General features: G+C 62.8%; 7 protein-coding genes across 7 annotated transcripts; 3 read left to right on the top strand and 4 right to left on the bottom strand.

The window, feature by feature from the left end:
* Nucleotides 1–3,464: 3,464 nt before the first annotated feature.
* FA10DRAFT_220244 (HCP-like protein) lies at nucleotides 3,465–4,052 on the top strand (the record flags this gene model as incomplete). The annotated part of the gene is made up of 1 exon (XM_025518543.1): nucleotides 3,465–4,052. A coding segment is annotated over one exon (588 nt), but the record flags the coding sequence as incomplete, so codon positions are not given.
* Nucleotides 4,053–4,092: 40 nt separating this feature from the next.
* Nucleotides 4,093–5,118, bottom strand: FA10DRAFT_247020 (adenine nucleotide alpha hydrolases-like protein). The gene is made up of 3 exons (XM_025519436.1): nucleotides 5,074–5,118; nucleotides 4,614–4,992; nucleotides 4,093–4,545 (listed from the first exon to the last, which is right to left on the bottom strand). The coding sequence occupies exons 2-3, from the start codon at nucleotides 4,989–4,991 to the stop codon at nucleotides 4,258–4,260; spliced, it is 666 nt and encodes a 221-aa protein (XP_025380169.1). The 5' UTR covers nucleotide 4,992; nucleotides 5,074–5,118; the 3' UTR covers nucleotides 4,093–4,257.
* Nucleotides 5,119–5,513: 395 nt separating this feature from the next.
* FA10DRAFT_263697 (hypothetical protein) lies at nucleotides 5,514–10,016 on the bottom strand. Its single transcript, XM_025520330.1, has one exon. It carries the CDS (start codon nucleotides 9,889–9,891, stop codon nucleotides 5,617–5,619), a length of 4,275 nt encoding a protein of 1,424 aa, XP_025380168.1. The 5' UTR covers nucleotides 9,892–10,016; the 3' UTR covers nucleotides 5,514–5,616.
* Nucleotides 10,017–10,186: 170 nt separating this feature from the next.
* On the top strand, nucleotides 10,187–11,917 carry FA10DRAFT_263696 (hypothetical protein). Its single transcript, XM_025520329.1, has 2 exons — nucleotides 10,187–11,133; nucleotides 11,226–11,917. The coding sequence occupies exons 1-2, from the start codon at nucleotides 10,524–10,526 to the stop codon at nucleotides 11,831–11,833; spliced, it is 1,218 nt and encodes a 405-aa protein (XP_025380167.1). The 5' UTR covers nucleotides 10,187–10,523; the 3' UTR covers nucleotides 11,834–11,917.
* A 36-nt stretch (nucleotides 11,918–11,953) lies between these two features.
* On the bottom strand, nucleotides 11,954–14,414 carry FA10DRAFT_282647 (hypothetical protein; the record flags this gene model as incomplete). Its single annotated transcript, XM_025523784.1, has 3 exons — nucleotides 11,954–13,389; nucleotides 13,468–13,909; nucleotides 13,977–14,414. 3 exons carry the CDS (start codon nucleotides 14,412–14,414, stop codon nucleotides 11,954–11,956), a joined length of 2,316 nt encoding a protein of 771 aa, XP_025380166.1.
* A 1,344-nt stretch (nucleotides 14,415–15,758) lies between these two features.
* FA10DRAFT_298416 (acid protease) lies at nucleotides 15,759–17,790 on the top strand (the record flags this gene model as incomplete). Its single annotated transcript, XM_025524595.1, has 6 exons — nucleotides 15,759–16,205; nucleotides 16,290–16,356; nucleotides 16,416–16,740; nucleotides 16,812–17,137; nucleotides 17,211–17,538; nucleotides 17,634–17,790. The coding sequence occupies 6 exons, from the start codon at nucleotides 15,759–15,761 to the stop codon at nucleotides 17,788–17,790; spliced, it is 1,650 nt and encodes a 549-aa protein (XP_025380165.1).
* A 29-nt stretch (nucleotides 17,791–17,819) lies between these two features.
* FA10DRAFT_263695 (alpha/beta-hydrolase) lies at nucleotides 17,820–20,397 on the bottom strand. The gene is made up of 5 exons (XM_025520328.1): nucleotides 20,145–20,397; nucleotides 20,056–20,074; nucleotides 19,377–19,986; nucleotides 19,232–19,297; nucleotides 17,820–19,151 (listed from the first exon to the last, which is right to left on the bottom strand). The coding sequence occupies exons 1-5, from the start codon at nucleotides 20,329–20,331 to the stop codon at nucleotides 17,952–17,954; spliced, it is 2,082 nt and encodes a 693-aa protein (XP_025380164.1). The 5' UTR covers nucleotides 20,332–20,397; the 3' UTR covers nucleotides 17,820–17,951.
* Nucleotides 20,398–20,626: the final 229 nt, after the last annotated feature.

Here is a 20,626-nt window from a genome sequence, read left to right as displayed (position 1 = left end):
TCGCTCTGCCCTCTCCAATGACCTCTTGCCCCTCGTCGCCCCGTGCCCCTCCGTCACTTTGCCCCTCTGGATCGACCCACGTGCCTGGCCTGTGTGTCTCGACAATACTACGGAGAAAGGCCAGCCGAGGAGGATGCTGGCTGGCGCCCAGCTTGCTCTGCGACCGGTCGGGCAGTCGGCAAAAGAAGTTGGGCGCCCCGCCTGCGTCGCCCTCGGCCTCGTTGGCTGCGGCCGCCGCTGTCTTGTTCTTGTCTGTGACACCCTTTGCCATCGTCGTGTCCGCGGCGGCCGTGGCGGGCTAGCGGGCGGTGGCCGTGCTCGCTCGACGATGAGAGGCAAAGGCAGAAAAGGTGGAGAGAGCGATATGATGGCGTGTGTCGGTGTGTGTGCGTAGGACGTGCGCGCCTCGGCCAGTCTTCCCCGAGCCGGCGTCGAGCGACGGGAGCTCTAATACAGGTCAGAGACGCAAATATTCCACGTGGGCCCTTGCATAGAAGACTTTTTCGGGACTGGGCAGACGCACTAGCTACTACTGCGCTCCTACGTCGGCTGAAAGCTTGGCTTTTTTTATTTTTGTTTTTTATTTTAGGCTTGTTTCCACACACACAGAGAGAGAGAACGGCACCGACGGACGATCGCTCGTCAGTCTGTTGACTTTCTGCCTCAAGTACGCTCTCAAGAGGCCTTCCAGCTGCTGCGACTGCCACTTGACGCATAGCGCTCCCTCTTCCACCTGATCCAAAGCATCGCTCTCGTCTTCCCCTCCTCGACCTCTCTCAGGCCCCGCTTTCCCCACTCGGACAGGCCGGTCGCGTCCGTCTCCAGGGGTCGAGGCGCTGGAGCATGGTCCACGGCCGCGGTGCACGCTCGGAGACTGGGAACTGAAAGCCAAGGTATCGAAAAAAGAGAGATCCGGAATGGCGGCGAACCACCGCTCGTATCCGTCGCCCATGGTGCCATCGCCGCTGGGAAGCCAGGCGGCCGCCTCGGCCTTTCCAGCCACATCGCCGCTCGACATGCTCGCCAGTGGCCAGTCGCCCCGGCCGCCGCCGCCGCCGTCGCCGTCGCCGTCGCAGGGCTATGGCACCGGCGGTCTCGACGTCGGCGTGGCAGGCGTGATGCCCCAACCGCGGGGCGCGCTGCTGGAGAGGGCCGTCAAGGTGTCGCGCACCTCGTCGATCCGGCACCCGCGGCCTGCGCCCTCGCCTCCCTCGTCCTCTTCGGCTTCCTCTTCGGCTTCTTCCTCCTCAACAAAAGTGACGTCGACGGAGCAAGCGGACCGGCAGCAGCTGGTGCGGGACATGCGTGCCGCGCGGCTGTCGAGCCAGGGCCGCTGGATGCCCACGCCCACGCCCGCTGTTGACGAGCAGCAGGGCGGTGCTGGAGCTGGAGCTGGAGCTGGAGCTGGAGCTGGGAGCACCGCACGGGAGCCGTCGGGCCTGATTGGCAATGCCTTTCGCGACTCGATGGCCTCCGACGTCAGCTTCAACACCATCACGGGCCAGACGGACGAGCCGCTGATGCTGGCCGACGACCGCATCGCCGATGCCCTGCGCGGTCTGTCGCTCAAGCGGCGCCAGTCCATCGACACCGTCCGCAGCAGCGAGTTTGGCGAGGGCGGCAAGTGGGACCGTGCGTGGGGCGGCAGCGACGACGACGACGACGACGATGATTATGACGATGACGATGATGACTACGACGACGATGATGACTATGAAGATGATGGTGAAGGGCAAGCTGGGGGGATGAGAAGACGGAGGAGAAAGGGGAGGGGCGTAAACAAGCACAGCGTCGCATCGATGGCCATGTCCGACATCGACGTCGAGGGCATGGGCGCCAGTGGGCTATACCAGAGGACAGGGCAGCAGTCACAGCAGCAGCCGATGCAGGGACAGGGGCATCAACAACAAGCTGGACAAGAAAGCAGCGCAACAGCAGCGCGCGGCCTGCAGCTGCACAACGTGCCGGGCAAGGAGCACATTGTCAGCCTGACGCCCTCGCGCATGCACGCGCACGCCAACGGATCGTCGGCGCCCAGCCAGGGCATCCACCACCAACTCATTGCCGGCCTTGGCCTCGAGCCAGGGCTGTCGCGGCGAGACACGCTCCGGAGCATGATGGGCGACATTGGCGGCAACGATGGTGATGATGATGGCGACGACGGCGACGAGCATGCTGGCACATCTGCCGCCGCGGCGCAGCGCCCACCGCTGGCCCACACGCGCAGCGACAGCGCATCGACGATCCAGGCCGACGTGCGCACTCCTGCCCACAAGCCGAGGGCAAGCTATTCGAGCCAGACCTCGTCGGGCTCCTCGGGCAGCAACGGCAGGAGCAACGCCCACGTCTACGTCTGGCCACCCACGCCGCAGGGCAGCGTCGCCGGCAGCGTGCGCGGCAGCATCGACGGTGGCGGAGGCGGGCGCAGGGACACGCTCCGGGCCCCGCTCTCTGCGCCGGGCATTGGTGTGGGCCAGCGGGCCGTCGTCGAGTACGCCGAGCCACCGCATTCAGCTTCCTCGGCAGCACCGTTGCCCTCGTCACCTGCCCATCCAATCAGCCCATCCAAGGCACTGTCGAGGCCGCTCGACCAGCCCATCCTCGCGCCCGACGGCGGCACCATCCGGCAGCGGGGTGCAGGACACCCTGCTGGCCGCGCGCCGCCGCCTGCGCCCGACCTCGACTACGGACTGAGCAGTGGGAGCATTGGTGGTGCAACTGGTAGCGGCGGCGGCGGCGGCTACAGCGACCCAAACGAGCCCATGGGCCCACCACCACCAGGCACCGGCCTGCCCGAGCTGGGCAGGAACCGGCGCAGGGCCATCGAGGAGCACGACGGCCGCGAGTCGCTCGTGTCGGACCTCGACGTCGAGACGCTGCGCCTCGACGGCAGCAGCGGCAGCGAGTCGTGGGACAGCCGCCGGGGCAGCAACTCGACGCTGGGCACCATCTCGAGCGACAAGGTGCGCGCCATGCGCAGCGAGCGCGACGGGCACGACCACCAGCGCAACAGCATCGACAGCATCGCCACGATCCAGGAAGAGAGCCAGCAGCAGCAGCGGCGGCCGCTCAGCCAGCCGGGCCCGAGCCCATCGACAGAGAAGGCCGATCCACTGGCGAGGGTCATCCGACCGCCGCGGAGGAGCAACACGGACGAGTATGCGCAGGCGCAGAGCAGCCCGCGGCCATCTCAGCAGCAGCAGCGATATCAGCAGCCGCCGCAGCATCAACAACAATCACAGCAATACCAGCAGCATCAACAGCAACAGCAACAGCAACAGCAACAGCAACAGCCACGCGGCCCTCACCAGACGGTCCACTCGCCGCGCATACAGTCACCCCTCGCCACGCCCCTTTCGCCCTCGTTTGGCCAGCAGGCGCGCCCGGCCAATATGCAGGGCCTGCGCGCTGTGTCGAGCCCGAGCCTGATGGCCAACGACGATGCCCGGCGGCGGAGTGGCGGCAATGGTGGTGGTGCCAAGGGCCAGCCGGCAGCGACATCACAAGCCGAGGCCTTTCTCACCCTCGGCATCACCCACCACGAGTCGGGCGACCTGTCGCGCTCGGCATACTACTTTGAGCGCTCCGCCAAGATCGATGGCGGCTGCGTCGTGGGCATGTGCATGTGGGGCATGGCTCTGCGCGAGGGCTGGGGTGCGCGCAAGGACCCGCGCAAGGGCTTCGAGTGGATCAGCAAGGCGGCCGCGCGCGCCGGCGAGCTCATGAAGCCCAGCGGGCCTGGTGGGGTGCAGCAGAAGAGCGAGGCCGAGCTCAAGGCGATCCGATCGGAGCTCAAGCTGAGCGTCTACGAGCTCGGCAAGTGCTTTTGCTACGGCTGGGGCGTCAAGCTCGACAAGCTCATGGCCCTCGAGTACTTTGAGCTCGCTGCCAAGCTCGGCGACTCGGATGCCCAGGCAGAGGCTGGCGCCCTCCTCGCTGCGGGCAAGGGCGGCTGTAAAAAGGACCTGCGCAAGGCCGCCATGTACTACCGCATGGCCGAGGCCCAGGGGTACGACACCGTGGGCCTGTCCTGGATCCACAAGGACAAGTACAAGTGATTCTTTTTCTCTCCTCTCTCTCTCTCTCTCTCTCCGCTTCTCTAATTTGCATTCATTCTGACATTTATTGAGACTGAGACTGAGAAGGCGGCGTGTGCTGCTCCGAGCCAGGGCCATCTATGTGGGGTTCCACGAGCGAGCGAGAGAAAGAGATGCACGACAGGTATTTGCGAAAGAAAGGGACGGGAAGAGGAATGCTCTACCTGATGACGAGGACGGGGCACGGCGAGTGGTGGACGAGGTGGCTCGACGTGGTGCCCGAGGTGAGGCCGGTGAAGCCCTTCTTTGTGCGCTTGCCCGTCAGGACGAGGTCCACCTTGTGGTACACGGCCACACGGACGAGGGACTGGCGCGCATCGCCGTGGAGCACGTGGAGCGTGCACTGGTAGCCGGCCTGGCGCAGCTGCTCGCGGTATGGCTCGAGCTTCTCGAGGGCCTGCTGGCGGAGCGCCTTGAGCAGCTCATTCTGCTTCTTTGTGTCGATGGACTACGATGCACCAGCCTGGTGTTAGCAGAAGACTAACACAGCAGAAAAGGGGAGGCAGAACAACTCACGAGGGGGCCGGCAACCCAGGGGCCAGAGAGGACCTGGGCGGGGAGGACAGTGGCGACAAAGACGTGGGCCTCCTTGGAGAGAACTTTGCTCTGGAGCAGGTACTTGAACGCCTTGTCGCCGGCGTCGGTGCCGTCGAGGGCGAGGAGGATCTTGGAGTGGTCGCCCTCGACGTCAGTGCCGGCGACACCGACGATTTGCTGGTTGCGCGCCTCGGTGGGGATGTTTGCCTTTTCGAGCGGGTTGCCGTGCTCGAGAATGGGCGTCTGGGCCACCTCGTGCCGCGGCGTCTTTGCGCCGTCCTTTTTGCCAAGGCCAAAGAAGCCCTTGCGCGAGGGCGACGCCGGCTGCTGCTGCTGCTGCTGCTGCTCAGAAGACATGCTGTTGGAGTCACCAGGGTGTGAGTTGAGATCTGGTAGCGTGCACGGGCAGACATGCAAGAAGAAAGAAGACTGGACTCACTTGGGTGAAGTGGATGGGAAGGACTGTGTGATCAGTAACGCTGAGGAGGGGTGGTGGTCGGGTGGCAAGGCACATGCATTTCTCTAGTTTGCCGTCCGTCCCCCTTGTGCCGCTAAATGAGCGAGTGTAAAATAATTTCAAGGCAGAAGAAATCATTGCGCATCAGCATCAGAAGCAGCAGATCGGAGGGGGGGGGGGTTCAAATTCTAAATTTCGCCGCGACTAGCTAGAAAGAGCCAATCCATGCGGGCGGGTGCCTGGTGGGGGGGAAGAATCAAACTTTCGGCGACTAAAAACACGTGGCTTAACGCGCGACGACGATGACCGCCATAGCTTTGTTCCTGTCCCCACTACGAGCGCACGATTGATGGCCTGGGTGACTGGATCAAGAGTGACACAATCAAGAGCGACTAACTCAAGAGCAGTCGACTGAAAAAATTGACTGATTTGATTCGATTGACTGATTGAGGGACCGATATGAGTGATTGAAAGACTTGAGTGGGAACATCACACTTTTATAAGAGAGAGAGAGGGGAGACACGGTCACACGAGGCCAATGGTGCAGATGCACCGGAAGCGCTCGGCGTTGCCCGTCGCGGCGCTTCCGAGGCTGTTGCGACTGAGCCACGTGGTGCCCAGCAGGCTGCTGCTCTTCCACCCCCAGCTCTGGCTCACGGTGAAATGGTCGGGCTGGGAGCTGAAGCAGGTGATGCTCTCGCCCAGTGGGCTGGGGCAGTGGATGGAGAAAAAGGCGCGCAGCACCTTGCGCTGGTCCAGGTACGGCACCTGGTCCTCGACGGGCCGGTGCGGCGAGAGGGCAGAGAGGCCGTAGATGGATGCGGAGCTCTGGGCTGGCGTGCCAAAGACCGACGAGGCTTGCTTGGCGGCATTGCCTGCCGGGGAGCGAGCAAAGGGCGACGAGATCGATGGATCGTAAAACAGGCCACTACCACTGCCATTTGCCGCTCGACTAGGTGTGCTGGGCGTCGCCGCTGCGGCTCCAGCCGACTCGGGCGACAGCGCACCGTCAGTATGCTCGGTAGCGCCGCCGCTGCTGGCACTCGTCGGGTTGGGAGGCGTGCTGGCCAGGGGCAGCGCGTCCTTTGGATTCTGACGGTGGAGGTAGATGCCCAGCTGGAGACCCTTGGGCTTGCGCACCGTCTGCACGTACAAATTCCAAATCGAGCCGGCGTAGAAAAAGGTGGGCGAATAGAGGCGCTGCTTCTCGGCCAGGCGGTCGACGCCGTAGAACTCGACGCCGATGCGCATGGGCTCGTAGCCGGTCCACTGGCGAAAGGCCATCATCTTGCCGAGGCGGGCGTCGCTGCTGGTGCGGCCGTCGCCCTCGTCGTCGCCCTCGAGGTGCGAGGCACCGAGCGAGGAGCGGTCCTCGTCCGTGTCGGCGTCGCGGCTCGGCTCGAGGGCCTCTTCGGCCAGCTCTCGGCCGATGCGGACAGGGTTGGAGAGGCCAAAGTAGTTGGCCGGCGTCCGCTTCGTCGTCTCCTTTGCCAGCGCGGGCGCAGCGACCTGGTCGACGGGCAGGACGAGCGTCTGGGCGTCGCGCACGACGGCAAGTCCACTCGGCCTGGATGGGTCGCCGCCGAGGTCGTGCCTCTGTGCAGCAGCAGCGGCGGCCGCAGCGGCAGCGATGGCGGTGGCATTGACGAGGGAAGACGAGGCGAGCGACGAGAGGCTATCGCCGACGCGGATGGTGTCGTCGATGCAGACGGGGAAGAAGCGCTTGGCGAGGAGGCCCTCGATGCCGCCGGCAGACCCAAGCTGGAGCGGGCTGGTGCCAATGCCGCCGAGGGTGGTGTCGACGGTGGAGGCGAGGAGCGACCTGCTGTTGCCGTTGCTGTTGCTGCTGCGGTGTGCTGCGGGCGAGGGGGCCAGCGAAGGGGCCAGCGACGAGGCCTGGCTGCTGAGCATGGCCTCGTAGGCCTTGGCAAACTCGCGGTTGGAGCTGGCGATGCCGAGGTTGCCTGCGACGGCGCCCTCGTCGGCCCTTGCGGCGGCTGCGGCTGCGCTTGCACCTCCCTCGCCACCACCGTCGCCGGCCTGATCCAGACCGCCGCCGCCGCCGTCGATGTTGTCATCGCTAGCATCCATAAAGTCACTGTCGCTGGGCGGGGCGCCGCTGCCGCTGCCGCTGCCGTCGTCGGCCCTGGCACCGAGCCCAAGCCGGGTGCGTCCCGGGGGCGACAGGAGGCTGCCGCCACTGGTGATGTGGTTCTGCAGCTCCGACTGGACCCACAGGGCGCGCTGGAGGACGTGGAGCGGGGCAAAGGTGGCGGCGGTTGAGAGCGAGACGTCTTTGGAGATGGCATTGAGCTCGGGAAAGGTCATGTGAGTGTAGTAGATGCCGTCGGCAAAGAGGCGCGCATACTGCTCCTCGTCGTGCTCCTCCTGCGCCGCCTCGTCCTCCAGCTCGTCTTCGTCTTCGTACTCGTCGTCATCGTTGCCATACTCGTCGTCGTCATTATCGTCATAGCCGTTATCATCGCCCTCGTCGCCACCGTCGTCATCGTCAGTCGCCCGCTGACTGTCTCCGGCAATCCCGTGGTGATCATCATCATCATCGTCGTCGTCGTTGCGCGTCTTGATGTGCGAGCTGGACCGCTTTGCGTCGCGGCCGTCTGCATGGGCCGTCGAGAGCGCATCGCTGGCCGTGCTCGCGCGCAGCTTGCTCGGGCTGCTGGTGGTGAAGCCAAAGGTCTTGTGTCCAAAAGCAGGGTCGCCGAAGCGCGCCGTGGCATGGCTGCTGCCACTGCTGCTGCTGCTACCATGGCCACCACGCGCAAGACCCTCCTTCTTCTTCTGGTGGGATGGTGTCGCCGCCTGTGGTGGGGAAACAGGCTCGTTGGCAGCAGTGGGCCGCGTGCGACGACGGAGCTCGACGATGCGGCGGGCGACCTTGTAGCGCTCCCACTCGCTGCGGATCCAGAAGCTGTCGCTCTCGACGAGGGCGCGAACCCAGTCGGCAGGCACGCCGCCACGGCGCGGGTGGGCCCACACGGCTGGCCGAGGCGCAGCAATGGCACTGACACGGGCAGCAGTGAGCCAGGACGGGTGCACGTGGCCGTGGTTGTATGGCCGCACCTGCTCGGGGACGGGGGGCACGGCCACGGTGGTGCCGCTCTGACTCTTGCTCGTCGAGGGAAAGCGGTCGTCGACGGCATCCTCGAGGTCCTCCTCGACGGCGAGCACATCGGAGCCCCAGCGGGCGAGCCAGGACGCGCAGGCCTCGCCGATCTTGTTGCACACGCGGCCGTACTGGTACCGTGGCTTGGGCAGCCGCTGCTGCGTGCGCGCTCCTCGGCGGCTCGGCCTGCTGCTGCGTGCACCGCCAGCACCGCCGTCGTCTAGCGGCGGCGGCGGCGGGGCCCTGGTGGCATCGTAGAAGGACTCTCTGTGCGACTCGGCCGGCGTCTTGGCGGCGTCGTAGAAGGGCTCGCTGTGCGACTCGGCCGTGCTGCTCCGCTTGGCGCCCGTCACCGAGGCCTGAGATCCTTCTTCTTCCTCGTCCTCGTCCTCTTCTTCTTCGTCCAAGTCTTCTTTGCTGACTTCTCTGCTGTTCTTGCTGTTGTTCATGTTCTTAGTGCTGCCGCCAGACTCGCGAAGCGACAACCGGTGCACGCCCGTGAGCGCCTCGTCGTCGGGCGTCTGCTGCCGTTGTCGCTGGCGCTGGCGCTTGGCCTGCTGGTGGATCTTGTCACGCGGATTGGCGGCCTTCGTCGCCGTCGCCGTCGTCGTCGAGGCAGCCATGGGCTTACCCATAGACTCAAATCCCCAGACAGGCCCACTGAGCTCCCAGTCAGCGTGCTGCTGCTGCTGCAGCGCGGGAAGGTGGGCGTCGGGCCGCCTCGCCGCGTGGCTGGCCGCGATGGCGCCCTGGATGCCGTGGCCGAGCGAGAAGCCGAGGTAGTGAGCGACGGTAAAGGGCGTGAGGGAGCAGAGGACGAGGGTGTATGCGCGTGCCGTGACGGCAGGGATACCGAGGTAGATGGACGTGGCGAGGAGCGAGAGCAGGAAGCGCGGTGTGGCCGGATGGCAGGGCGTCGTAACCGCTGACGGGTCCGTGCTGCTGCTATTGGGGAGCAGCGACGGTGCTGCTGCTAGCGACGACGATGCTGCGAGCGACGACGAGGCCAGCGACGATGACGACGAGGAAGGGTCGCCGTTCTCGCCGTGGACAAAGTGCGCCGTGAAGGGCGAGTCTGGCTTGGGCGACGCCCAGGCGGGCAGCACGAGCTCGGGCGCGCAGCCATAGAGGGTCGTGACGCAGTACTCGAACGCAGGCCGGGCGATGTTGGGGTCGTCGAAGCGCAGGTGGATGACGCCGTCGTCGTCGTCATCGCTAGCACGCACGCCGCCGCCTCGACCATCCTCGAAGCCGCTGTCCTCCCCATCCTCATCATCGCCCTCGTCGCCATCGCGATCGCGATGGCGGCCACTACCACCACCACGGTGCGCAAAGATGTCCATCTTGATGTTCTCCTCGCGGAAGCCGCCGTTGAGCATGGCAGCAAAGAATGACGACTGGACGAGAAAGGCGCGGTGGAGGCTGTAGACGCGGCCAAAGGCGGTCATGCGCACGTCGGGACACAAAGCGCCAGTGAGCATGGCCCGGACGTGGCTCTTGAGGGCTGCATCCTGCGCAGCGCTGCCTAGGCTGCCTGCGCCGCCGCCGCTGCTGATGCCACCACTTCCCCTGTCGGCCGTCTTCATTGGCGTGCCTCCTGTTGCTGCTGCTGCTGCTGCTGCTACTGCCGTGTTCGTCGACAAGCCAGCGGCAGGGAGAGCCGTAGAGCCGTCCATGACGTGGCGTGGCGTGGCAACGACAACAAGAGGTGAGTCGTGAGGGAGTGTGTGCGTGCGTGCGCGGTGTGATGAGATGCGATGCGATGCGATGCGATCAATCAGCCAGCCAGCCCGTCACGCCCCCCCCCCCCCCTTTGGAAATGGAAAACTAAAAACAGGGATTTAGTTCAGGGCCCGCATTGGTCATTTAGGCGCGTCTCGCTCGGGCCCACAAGCCGTGCAGAGGGAGCGTCATCACTCATGGGGAATAAGTGAGGCAGGGGAGATAGAGGTATCAAATGCGATGAGATGGCTACGACTTCTGAGCGAGCGCCGATCTGTACGCCACCAGAGTCAACGTCAAGACAAGGAAAGCGCAGTTTGGCGAATCTGGACACCCGATCTGCCCGTGCCTGCATAGAGCAGCAACAACCGCGCTGGATAACTGGCGCTGCCGGCCAAGTTGGGTTCCGATAGCCGACGGAGGCAGCAACAAAACAATAATTGCGTCCCCGGACCACGCTAAAGCTGGGACCCCCCGTGGTGCATTCATCCAGTACATGCTCTTTTGTCGACTGGCCCGTCTGACGTTCACGAAGAACACGAACCCAGGAATAAGGGCAGGACAGACGAGCACTTTGCAGCGAAACATGGCGACACAGGCGCAGGCACCGCCAGCCGCAAAGGCAGCCGCGCCCGGCGGCGCACCGGCTGTTGAATTCGAGGCGCTCGACAGCCTCGTCCACGTCTACCGGCCTCCGCCGATCAGGGAGCGACAGAAGCAGCAGGCAGAGTTGAAAAAGCAGCAGCAGCAGCAGCAGCAGCAGCAGCAAGACGACGGCCTGGCGCCCGTGTCGACGTCGCGTGGCCCGGCGCCGGCGGCGGTGCTGATCCAGGGATGGATGGACGCGCCGCTGCGCATCGTCGCAAAGTACGCCGCGCCCTACGCCCGCCTATTTCCCGACTCGACGATTGTCCTGCAGCTCTCCACGGGCTCTGCGTTCATGGCAGCCGAGGCGGCCAAGCAGAAGACGGCCAGGCGCGTCGGCGAGGTGCTGGCCGAGGTTGAGACGCGCATGGCCCAGCGCGACCGGCTCCGCGACCAGGAGCGCGGGCTCGAGGCGAGTGCTCGCCAGGCGGGCTTGCGCATGGATGTCGATGCACAGAACAGCCTCGCGCGCGAGAGCAAAGAGAAGAGCGACGAGCAGGACAGCGACTCGAGCATTGCGCGAGTGCCGCGTGGCGTCATCATCCACACGTGTGAGTGGTGCTCTTCATCTCTATATGCCTTCTTTGTGTGGCTCTTCCTTGCTTTGTGTGACAATGACTAACTGACGCATCCCTCATACAAGTCTCGGACGGCGGTGCGACGAACCTGGCCCGCTTCCTGCCCATCTTGGCTCAGACGACAGGCCACCCCGCCGTGCTCTCTCAGGTGCTCGACTGTTGCCCAGGCATCGCGACGCCGTCGTCGGGCGCAACGGCCTTTACGGTGCCCCTCGCGCGCCGCAGCTGGCTCGTCCGCAGCGCCGCTTGGTGGTCCGTCTGGCTCTACTTTGGCCTCCTGCTCCTCTACCGCCGCCTGCTGGGCCGCCGGTCGTGGAGCGAGGTCATGCGCCACCAGCTCAACAACCCGGCGCGCTGGTCGGCCCTCGCTGCCGGCGACGCCGCCAAGGGCGATGTCTTCCCGCCCCGCCTCTATCTCTACAGCAAGGCCGACAAGCTGATCAAGTACACGGCCGTCGAGAAGCACGCCGACGAGGCAGCCAAGACGAGCGGGCTCCAAAAGGGCCCCTTGCCCGTCGACACGCTGAAGAGTGACAGTAGCAAGGACAAGTCAGCTCCTGCACCCGTGGTGGCCTTTCGGCGTTGGGAGAGCGCACCCCACTGCGACATTCTCCGCGCCGACGCCCAGGGGTACTGGAAAGCCCTCCGGCAGTTCTACGAGGCGGTTCTGTAGAGTCTTTTATATCTTGGAAATTTGCATGCACCATCTACTATATATCCCTAGAAGTAGAAAGATTCATCAAGAGGGAAACAGAATGAGAGAGAGAATGAAAAGAGAGGTGGTTGTGGATGACTAGAAAGCCTCTGCGTGGAAGAAGTAGCGATGACCACTGCCGTCCTGGACGGCGCGCGAGGTGAGATGGGCGCAGTGCTCGCGAAGCTCGAGTTCCAGGCTAGCTGGCCCACAAAAGAGGACGCCGATGTCGTCGCACCGCCCACGCCGCACGGGCTGCTGTGCAACGAGGTCTGCGTGCAGGGCGTCGAGGAGTGCAGGCACGTGGGGTCGTGCACCTCGAACAACGGGCACTGGCAACACGGCTCCATCGATGGCCGCCTCGACGAGTGCTGCTGGCCCTATTGAAGACGAAGCAGAAGAGGTAACGTAGGGCCGCAGGTGGACCTCGATCCAGTCTGGCAGATCCTGTGTCGCCTCGGCCAGCGTCGGGAGGAGCCAGTCGAGATCTGAGGCCTGTCGAACGGTCCACACGAAATCGACGCGCTTGGGCGACGGCGTGGGAAGGGTGGTGTGCGCCGTGTCGACCGAATAGGGAGTCCGGGGACGAGAAGTGGGGAGCACCCAAGAGAGAACACTGCGCTGCAGAGAAGATTGACCCGGCTCGAGCTTGATGCTGAATTGCGGTGAGGGGGGTGTTTCACGCAGCTGTGAGTCAGGTGGCCCACCTGGTCTACTTGGGTGGAAGTCGACGGTATATACGGGTGTTGGGAGCGCAACCGACGAAGACGCACGGCTGTTGCCGCTCGAGGCGAGACTGGAGCACTGCGAAAGTACAGAGGCTGGTAAATTCGTCCAAGTGACTGGCCGAGAGCGAGGAATGTCGACGGTGTGGCCCGTCACCGAGCTTGCCCGACTGGAAGAGATACGCTTGAGCCCACGTTGAAGCTGGTTCAGGCGGTAAGCAGCTCTCTTTGCTTCATGTTCCCTCCAAGGGTCCACCTCGGCGCGCCATCGATGGCTCAGGTCCTGCAGGATCGCACTGAAGGGCGTCGCGCCGATGCCAGCGCCGACGATGACGGTACGGTCGTAGCGATAGAAGACGTCCGAAGGCGCCGCAAAAGGCCCATCGAGACCGACGCGCACCGTCGCAGTTCCATCGGCACTAGCCAACTCGCGCAGTCGTCTCGTCCAGTCACCGGCGGTGGTGCGGATGTGCAGCGTCACCTCCTGCTGGTCTTGTTCCTCTACTCCACCGCGGCAGCTGGAAATGGTGAAGGGATGCCACTGCCACCGGCTGATCTGCGGAACCTGTAGCAGCACATACTGCCCCGCCTTGAACGGCACGAAGCATGGCATTGCGCTGCTGTCAAAGGTCAGCCGGACCGTCGTGGCGTCGACGATGTCCAGGGCGGCTGTGTGAGAAACAAAGAAGCCTCGGTACGCGGAACGATGCAGTCTCTCGAGAAGGACGAGCAGCACTGGTGGGGCAAATACGATGCCCAGGATGGGGAACTGGAGCAGGCGGAGCGTCCCGTGAGCCATCATGAGGCCGACTGTTAAAGGCACGACAATTAATGCCCAAGTAAGCGTCACGATGAGGGCAGGGGAAAGACTCGGCTCAGACAACTCACAAAATGGATACATGAGGAGATGGGAGAGCTGAAACAGCTCGAATTGCCGGCGACGCACCACGGGAAGACCGCATAGCGCCATAGTGTAGAGAAATGCGAGTGCAAACAGGCCGCTGGGGGAAGGGAGCAGCCTCATCAGACTTGCATACTTTATTGTCGGAGTCGGACTTTGTATGAAAGGTGCCAGATCGGAAGCAGAAGCGCGAGCGGCATGGCGGTAGGAGCCAAATAGATGACCGAGCGCATGCACGGTTGCAAATACAACGGTAAGAGAGGCCATGGCGATGTGGAATGGCTTGCTGCGATCCCAATTGATGAAAGTGGAGAGGATGCCGCGGTGCTTTGCATACGTGGGCAGCCAACGAGACATGGAGATGACCATGAGAAACAGCGTCGGGTACAGTGCTCCCGCAGCCGCCTTGCTCACGACGATGCCCGGTCCCTGTTTCTGCGACGGTCAGAAAGCTGTGATGTCCCTCCTCCTCCGAATGATCTCGGTGCTTACTCACAAAAGCACGCATGGCTTCCTCGTCGCGGAGATACCTGAGCATGTTGGCGAATGCACTGGTAAAGATGCAGGCGACCACTGCCAGAACAAAGAGGTAGCGATGTGCCGAAAGGCGCCAGCTGGCCGCAATTCGAGACTGCCACGACAGATCTCGCTCAAAGACGTTGGTGTAGCCTAGCGCTCTCTTCTCTTCGGATTCTTCACTCGGTGTCGTCCATTGCCGCTCGACCAACCGACGAAACGCGTCGCGATCGAGCATTACTTGTGCGTCGTTTGGCAAAAGCGCAGCATGGACTGCCTTGATTCTGGTCAGAGATTCGTCGTGATGCGGAAAGAGGAGTTTATACACGTCGGAAAGGTGGTCGCCCAGCTCGGCAATGTGGATGAAACCGTCGCGGTCGGTGTCGAGCTCGACAAATAGTGAGTCGATGCCGTCCATTTTCTCGCTGTCGGTTCTGGGACGACACGCCCGAGAGATGGGTTGGCTCTCAGCTCCTTTAATACCATAGGAAGCCAATGCCAAGCGCTATGGAGCAATCTTGAGGGTCGACTATTCCTAACGTGAGGACGTAGGACTGAGATATTGCAGCCCCACTCGGCCCCCTCTTCTCACTCGCGAGCAGCGCTTCCTCTCTGCCTCAACGATCATGCGTGCTCCCACTGTTTCGGTGAGATCTTGCAGGAGGACTGCCCACGGAACTCAGATGCTATCGGTCCGTATCTCTGTTAAGGTTCGGGCTCGGCAGTCTCCAGCGCAGCAAGAAGCAAAAGCCCTGGTGCCTCTTATGGATGATATTCATGATAACACGAGCAGGGATCTATCCCCGAAGAAAGACCATTGCATTTCATATAGAAGGTATACATCGGGGCTTTGTCCGGTACAGAAGCGATTGCTTCTTTGTTTCTCAGATGACGGGCGAACAGACCTCTCTATCAAAACGATACGACTTGCGTTGTCGCTTCCTCCCTGAACTCGACCCGCTTGGCGGACAACGCACCGAGGGCGACCAAAGGTCGAGTTTCGAGTGTCAATGCTTCAAAGAATGGGCGGTCAACGGAAGTCCAAGCGCGCCAAAATTGCGTTATCTTTAATTCGGTGCGAAGGCCCTGACGGACTGTCGGCCGGCCACTGTCAAACGGTGACAAAGAGCCTGTGAGCTGCTTTCAGACGCCACTCTTCCTCATCAATTTAGTATCCGCACGGTGGCATCACTTGATAGGATGAGAAGGCGAATTGTCGCAGACGACCCGGGCTTCAACAGATCTCATTTGGTTAGAGAACCAGATACGTGGTGATTGGTACGAGGGTGGTATATTTGGTTTCGGGAATGCCGGCTCCGTGCATAGCAAGCATCTTTCACGATGCATGGGAGGCGTGGCGGCGAAGACTTCATCATGACCAACATTCAGTTGAAAAAGCGGGTGGCCTTTGCATCAGCAGTGTTCCTGAAACAAAGCTACTCAGCTTGGCCGTGAATCTTCACGCTCCGCTATCTTTTCATTCAAAGGACGGCGGCAGCGTGGCAGGACGCGGCAGGAACGAGCGATGTGGCGAGCGCGGCTCCTCCCCTTTTCCGCCCTCCTCCCACTTTCGGCCTTTCCTTTCCGTCGCTTGCTGAATGTCAACTTTGCCCCCTATTTGGGCCTTTTGTGCTTACTTTGGTTTCTCTCTCAAAGTGCAGCTCCCTCTTGTTTTTTCCCCATTTGTTTTTGGCTCTTCGCGAAGGACGTTCGTAGTGGCATGACGGTGGGCGCGCTAAAGGCGCATCTGTTGTCGTCGGCAATGGTGCTGGCCGCTGTGTTGAGTATTATGCTATCCGTACTCGGTTTTCGCACTGGCGTCGACGCCACGGCCCGTTCCGATCCTCTCTCCTCCGGTCGCGCGTCCAGGCACACCGCCTCGCTCACGCGTGCCACTCAGCAGAACCAGGCGCAGCTGGTCACCAAGCCGATCGGAGCACTCTTTCCGTACGAGGACCACCGGAGCAACAAGCTAGCACCGCAGGCCAAGGCGTGCCTTTTTCCCGACTTTTCTCGACTCGCCAACGTGGGTGGACACCATCAGCCCAGACGATCGCGGCACAAGTCGAGGACGGGCAAAGGGACAAATCAGCAGCTTCACCGTCGTCTGATGCAGGTGGACGCGCACGGACACAACCATGAGACAGAACAGCGCATGAGGACTGGCACAGGCGTATCCCACGTTGACAATACAGAAGCTGACAACGAGGTGAGGCCTTTGTCCTCTCTTTGTGTTCTCAATTGGTTGTTGCCTGGGCGAAGCGCGCTAAATTAGGACCGTTGGCGCACTTAGTACCTCATCGAAGTGTGGATCGGAACGCCCGGCCAGCGGGTGCTCCTACTTCCCGACACAGGCTCTTGTCAGTGTGGGAAGCGTTGTTTGTCCCTGATGCAGGCTGAATGCAATCTGTCGAAACAGGGGAGACATGGGCGTACGGCCCTACGTGCTGCTTTGCGTCGAACCACAGCTTCTTTGACCCGGGAGCATCAGAGACATACGCGAACCGGACGGTGAATCGGGGAACGGGCGAGTCGGTGCGTGTGCCGCGCGGTCAGCCAGGCGATGAGGTGACGCTCGAGTATGGCGCAAGGAATCGTGGCTTGCGTGGCTACGCGGGTTCCGACACCGTGTCGCTGTCGCAGACCACGCCGGACCTGAAGGTCAGACAGGCCACCGTCATTGTCGCGACAGACATCGTCAAGGACACCGTTGCGTCACAGCGCAAGCTCGACGGCATCATGGGGTACGAGTGCAGTAGGGGGTCTCTTGCCTTCTGGTTACAAAGTCAGGACGGACGCTGATGGAGGAACACAGCTTCGCACCGTCGTCCTACGTAACGCCGCGCATGCGCAGTAGCACCGTCTCGCCCATGGAGCTTCTCGTACGTGAAGGACACCTGTACCGGCCCTTTCTCAGCCTGACGCTCGTCAAGGCCGACCGAAGGACGGGCGTGGGCCTCGGTGGACGCATCACCTTTGGCGACGTGGACCTGGCCGCCGTCATGGGACACCGTGAGGACAGCTTCGAATGGTTCCCCAGCGATGCACACGATTTCTGGGGCGGCTTCCTTGCGGCCGAGGCACCCTTGCTCATCAATGGAGAAGCAGTGCAGTGGAAGATCAACGAGCCCGTCAACTACAGTGAGCACTTGTCGTGGATGACAGCATTCATTCAAACCAAGTGCCACTGAGCTGAGAAACGAGGCCACCAAAGTCCTCGATACAGGCTCAGCACTCATCTCACTGCCCCGCGAGGCCGCTGCGCTCCTCAATGGCGCAATTCCCGGCGCCTTCTTTGTGAAAGAGCTTGGTCGCTGGTCCATCCCCTGCGCTACAGGCCTCGACGCGCGTGCCGACCGCAATCCGTCGTCGTCGTCGGAGTCCTCGCCGCCACCACCGCCGCGACCTCCACCAGCCCCGATTATCTCTTTCGGCATCGGCCACACCACCTTTTCGATCCCCGCCTCGGATCTTGTCTTCTTTCCAAAAGACCCGCTTCCGCCGAGTCTGACCAGCGGCCGTGAAGGTCTCTGCTTCTCAGCGTGGGTTTCAAAGACGAGCTTCTTCTCCTCTCCCTCTCTCTTACAATCGAACCTGACCTGACCTGACCTGAACTGACCCGCTGCGATCGTCACAGAATCCAGGGCTTCGAAGAAACATTCGTAGTGCTAGGCACCGTCTTTCTCCGCTCCTACGCCGTCACGTTCGACTATGGTCCAGGTGCGCAGCCCGACGGCCCGCGACGCATCGGCATCGCTCGGCGCACCGACGTCACCTACCCTTCTCAGACTTAAGACAATGTCACACATACACAGAGAGACAATATGATGAACGATCCCTATTAAAGCCCATATTGACTAGCTCCAGAATGTGACAGTGTATCGAAAAGAGAAAGAAAGAAAAAGAGAGGACCCGGACCCAGGGGGCAAGGGCAGACTGAGAGCTCCTGCGTCTGCTACAGGGTGACAAAGTCGGAGATGTCGGTCATGATCTGGCGCGAATAGCGGGTGCTAGCCTTGCCCATGCCCACAAAGAGGCTGGCGACGGCCTCTGCGTGGCCGAGCTCGCGGTAGGCGCGCAGCTTGACCTGCTCGACGCCGACGCCCGAGAGGAGCGTTTTGAGGAGCGTCGACTGGGAAATGTCGACGACGGCGTCCTTGCCGCCGTGGATGAGGAGGAACTTGGGCGGGAGGAGCGACGTGTCGAGCAGGTTCTTGGCCGCATACAGGAGGTGCGCTGGCGAGTGGAGCAGGCAGCTTGTGTGGCTGGGCCCGCAGCTGCGCCGGAGCGACGAGAGGTGCTCGACGCCGCGGTCAGACTCGCCGCGGAAGCACTTGATGACATCAAACACGCCAGCAAGGAGGATGACACCGGCGATGGGCGGCAGCTCCACGTGAGCCTCGTAGATCTCGACGCGTCGGAGGCCATTGGAGATGGCCGTCGAGGGGCCTGCTTGGCCGAGCCGGGCAGCGGCGGCGGCGGCGGCGTTGCTAGATGTGCCATTGGGGTGTCGCCCGTCGCCTGAGGAGGGCTGCGATGCTGCTCCTGCTGCTGCCGTGGCTGCTGTTGGAAAGGGGACTGGGCCCTCGTGGCCGAGCTGGCTGGCCAGCCTGGCCTCGGGGTTCGAGACGCCGCTCATGACAGCGCCCGGCGGCAGATCGCCTACTGACGCCTCGTCTACAGCCTCATCGACCCAGGCGTTGTCATCGACGGACTCATCGACCGTCGGCTTGGCCATGCTCCTCGCGGCAGCGGACGCGGCCAGGCGCCTGCGCTGCTGAGCAGCCTGCTCACCCGTCGCCAGCTCGGCCTCGCCGCGCTCCTTGTTGCCCGTCTCGGTAGGGTCGCCGCCGCTGTTGGAGTACTGATGCTGGTGTCGGTAGTAGTGAGATGGTTGCTGCGGCTGCTGCTGCATCATGGTCGCATTGAGTGACTCCTCCTGGCGCTCGTACTCGCGCTCCAGATGGCCCTCGCGGCTGAGGACGACGGCCTCCTGGGTGAGGGTGAGCATGATGAGATGGGCAGACATGCCGTGGCCCATGACGTGGATCCGGTTGACGTCGCCGCCGTACCGCGCGCAGTTGTCGGCCACCCAGCGCAGGACGAGGCGCAGGTCGATGACCGAGGCCTTGACCCTTGCCTCTGGGTACCACGTCTTTTGTACAAGTTCATGCGCGTGTCAGCGGGCTGCTTAACGCACACACACACCAATGAAGAGGCTCGCTCCACACTCACAATGTCGGGTACAAAGACACAGTAGCCCTGGCGCCTCAGCCGAAGCGCCAGCTGCAGATACGTTTTCTGCGAAAGAGAGATGATGGTTCTCGTCAGCTCAGCAGTCGAACCACGTTGCCGAGCTGCAAGGTGAGTATGAACATACCCTCTTCTTGGTCCAGCCCAGCGGCGGGATCGGACTGGGCACAAAGACAATCACGGGCGCCTTGGGCAGCGCAGGCGCTCCTGGCGCACTGCGTGTCCCTCTGCCACCACCAACGCCCAGGCTCGGGTCGGCGTCGAGGGCGTGGACAAAGTCCGAAGACGAGGGCTCTGCAAAGAGCGTCGAGTGCTTGCGATGCCTCGACTTGGACAGGTTGTGCAGCGAAGCTGTGGACGACGACGAGGTGGGCAGGCCCGAGTCACGCAGCGGAGGCACGTAGACGTCGAGGCGCCGGTTTGGGTAGGGGGAGCCGTAGAGGATATTCTCGCGCACGATGCCGCCGCCGCCCTGAGTGCCGAGGACCATGACTCGGCGGTAGCACCAGTCAAACACGGCAGGCAAGGCCACCTTTGCAGCCGCCGTGGCATAGAGGAGCGTGGCCCAGTTGATCTTGAGGCATCGGACGGGCGAGAAGGGCAGGAAGGGCAGGTAGCCGCCGAGGTAGCCCGACTGCGACGACGACGGCGGGTCGGCCTGGGCCAGGACGAGGTAGGAGAACCAGGCGATGGCGTAGAGGAGCAGGACGGTGAGGAGCAGGAACAGGGGGATGGTGCTGTGGCGGGGAGAAATAAGTGAGCCTTGGCATGCGTGAGCCCGAAGATGATCGCAAGAGCACACTCACACGATGCCGATGACGGGCACTGCCAGAGGAGAGGCACGCGGACAGTCAGCAGGGGTGAGACGGGGCAAGAACAACGAGGTGGGACCCACCAGCGCATAGGACACCGAGGACCGGCCAGGCGGGAATGCCAAAGACGATGAGGGGCATGAGGACTGCTCGAAGAAAAGCGCCCACCCAGCGGCTGATGCGCGGCTGCGTGGCGGGCGTCAAGCCAGCGGCGCCGCCCGCCGCTGACGACACGGGCACAGCAGACGACGACGACGACGACGACGACATGGCACTGTTGACGTTGTGAACGAGTTCCACCAGACCATCGTCGAGGCGAGTTTCGCAGCCGTGTTTCAACAACCGTTGTGAAATTCGACAGGTGCCCCGTGCATTTTCGCGAATTCATTTCTGTTTTTAGTCTGCAGGGTGCTCATGGGGAGGGTACTTGATTGTATTCTGTAGCTATGGGAGCGCAAAGCACAGTGCAAAGCCACGTGTCTTCACATTTCGCACGGGCCGACCCTGCTTTTGACTTGTTCTCTTTTTCCTGGAAGCGCCATCACAGCCAACGGCGGACCTCATG

Source organism: Acaromyces ingoldii, assembly GCF_003144295.1.
Source record: "Acaromyces ingoldii strain MCA 4198 unplaced genomic scaffold FA10scaffold_1, whole genome shotgun sequence".
NCBI classification, from domain to species: Eukaryota; Fungi; Basidiomycota; class Exobasidiomycetes; order Exobasidiales; family Cryptobasidiaceae; genus Acaromyces; species Acaromyces ingoldii.
This window is presented reverse-complemented; position numbering and strand designations above follow the sequence as displayed.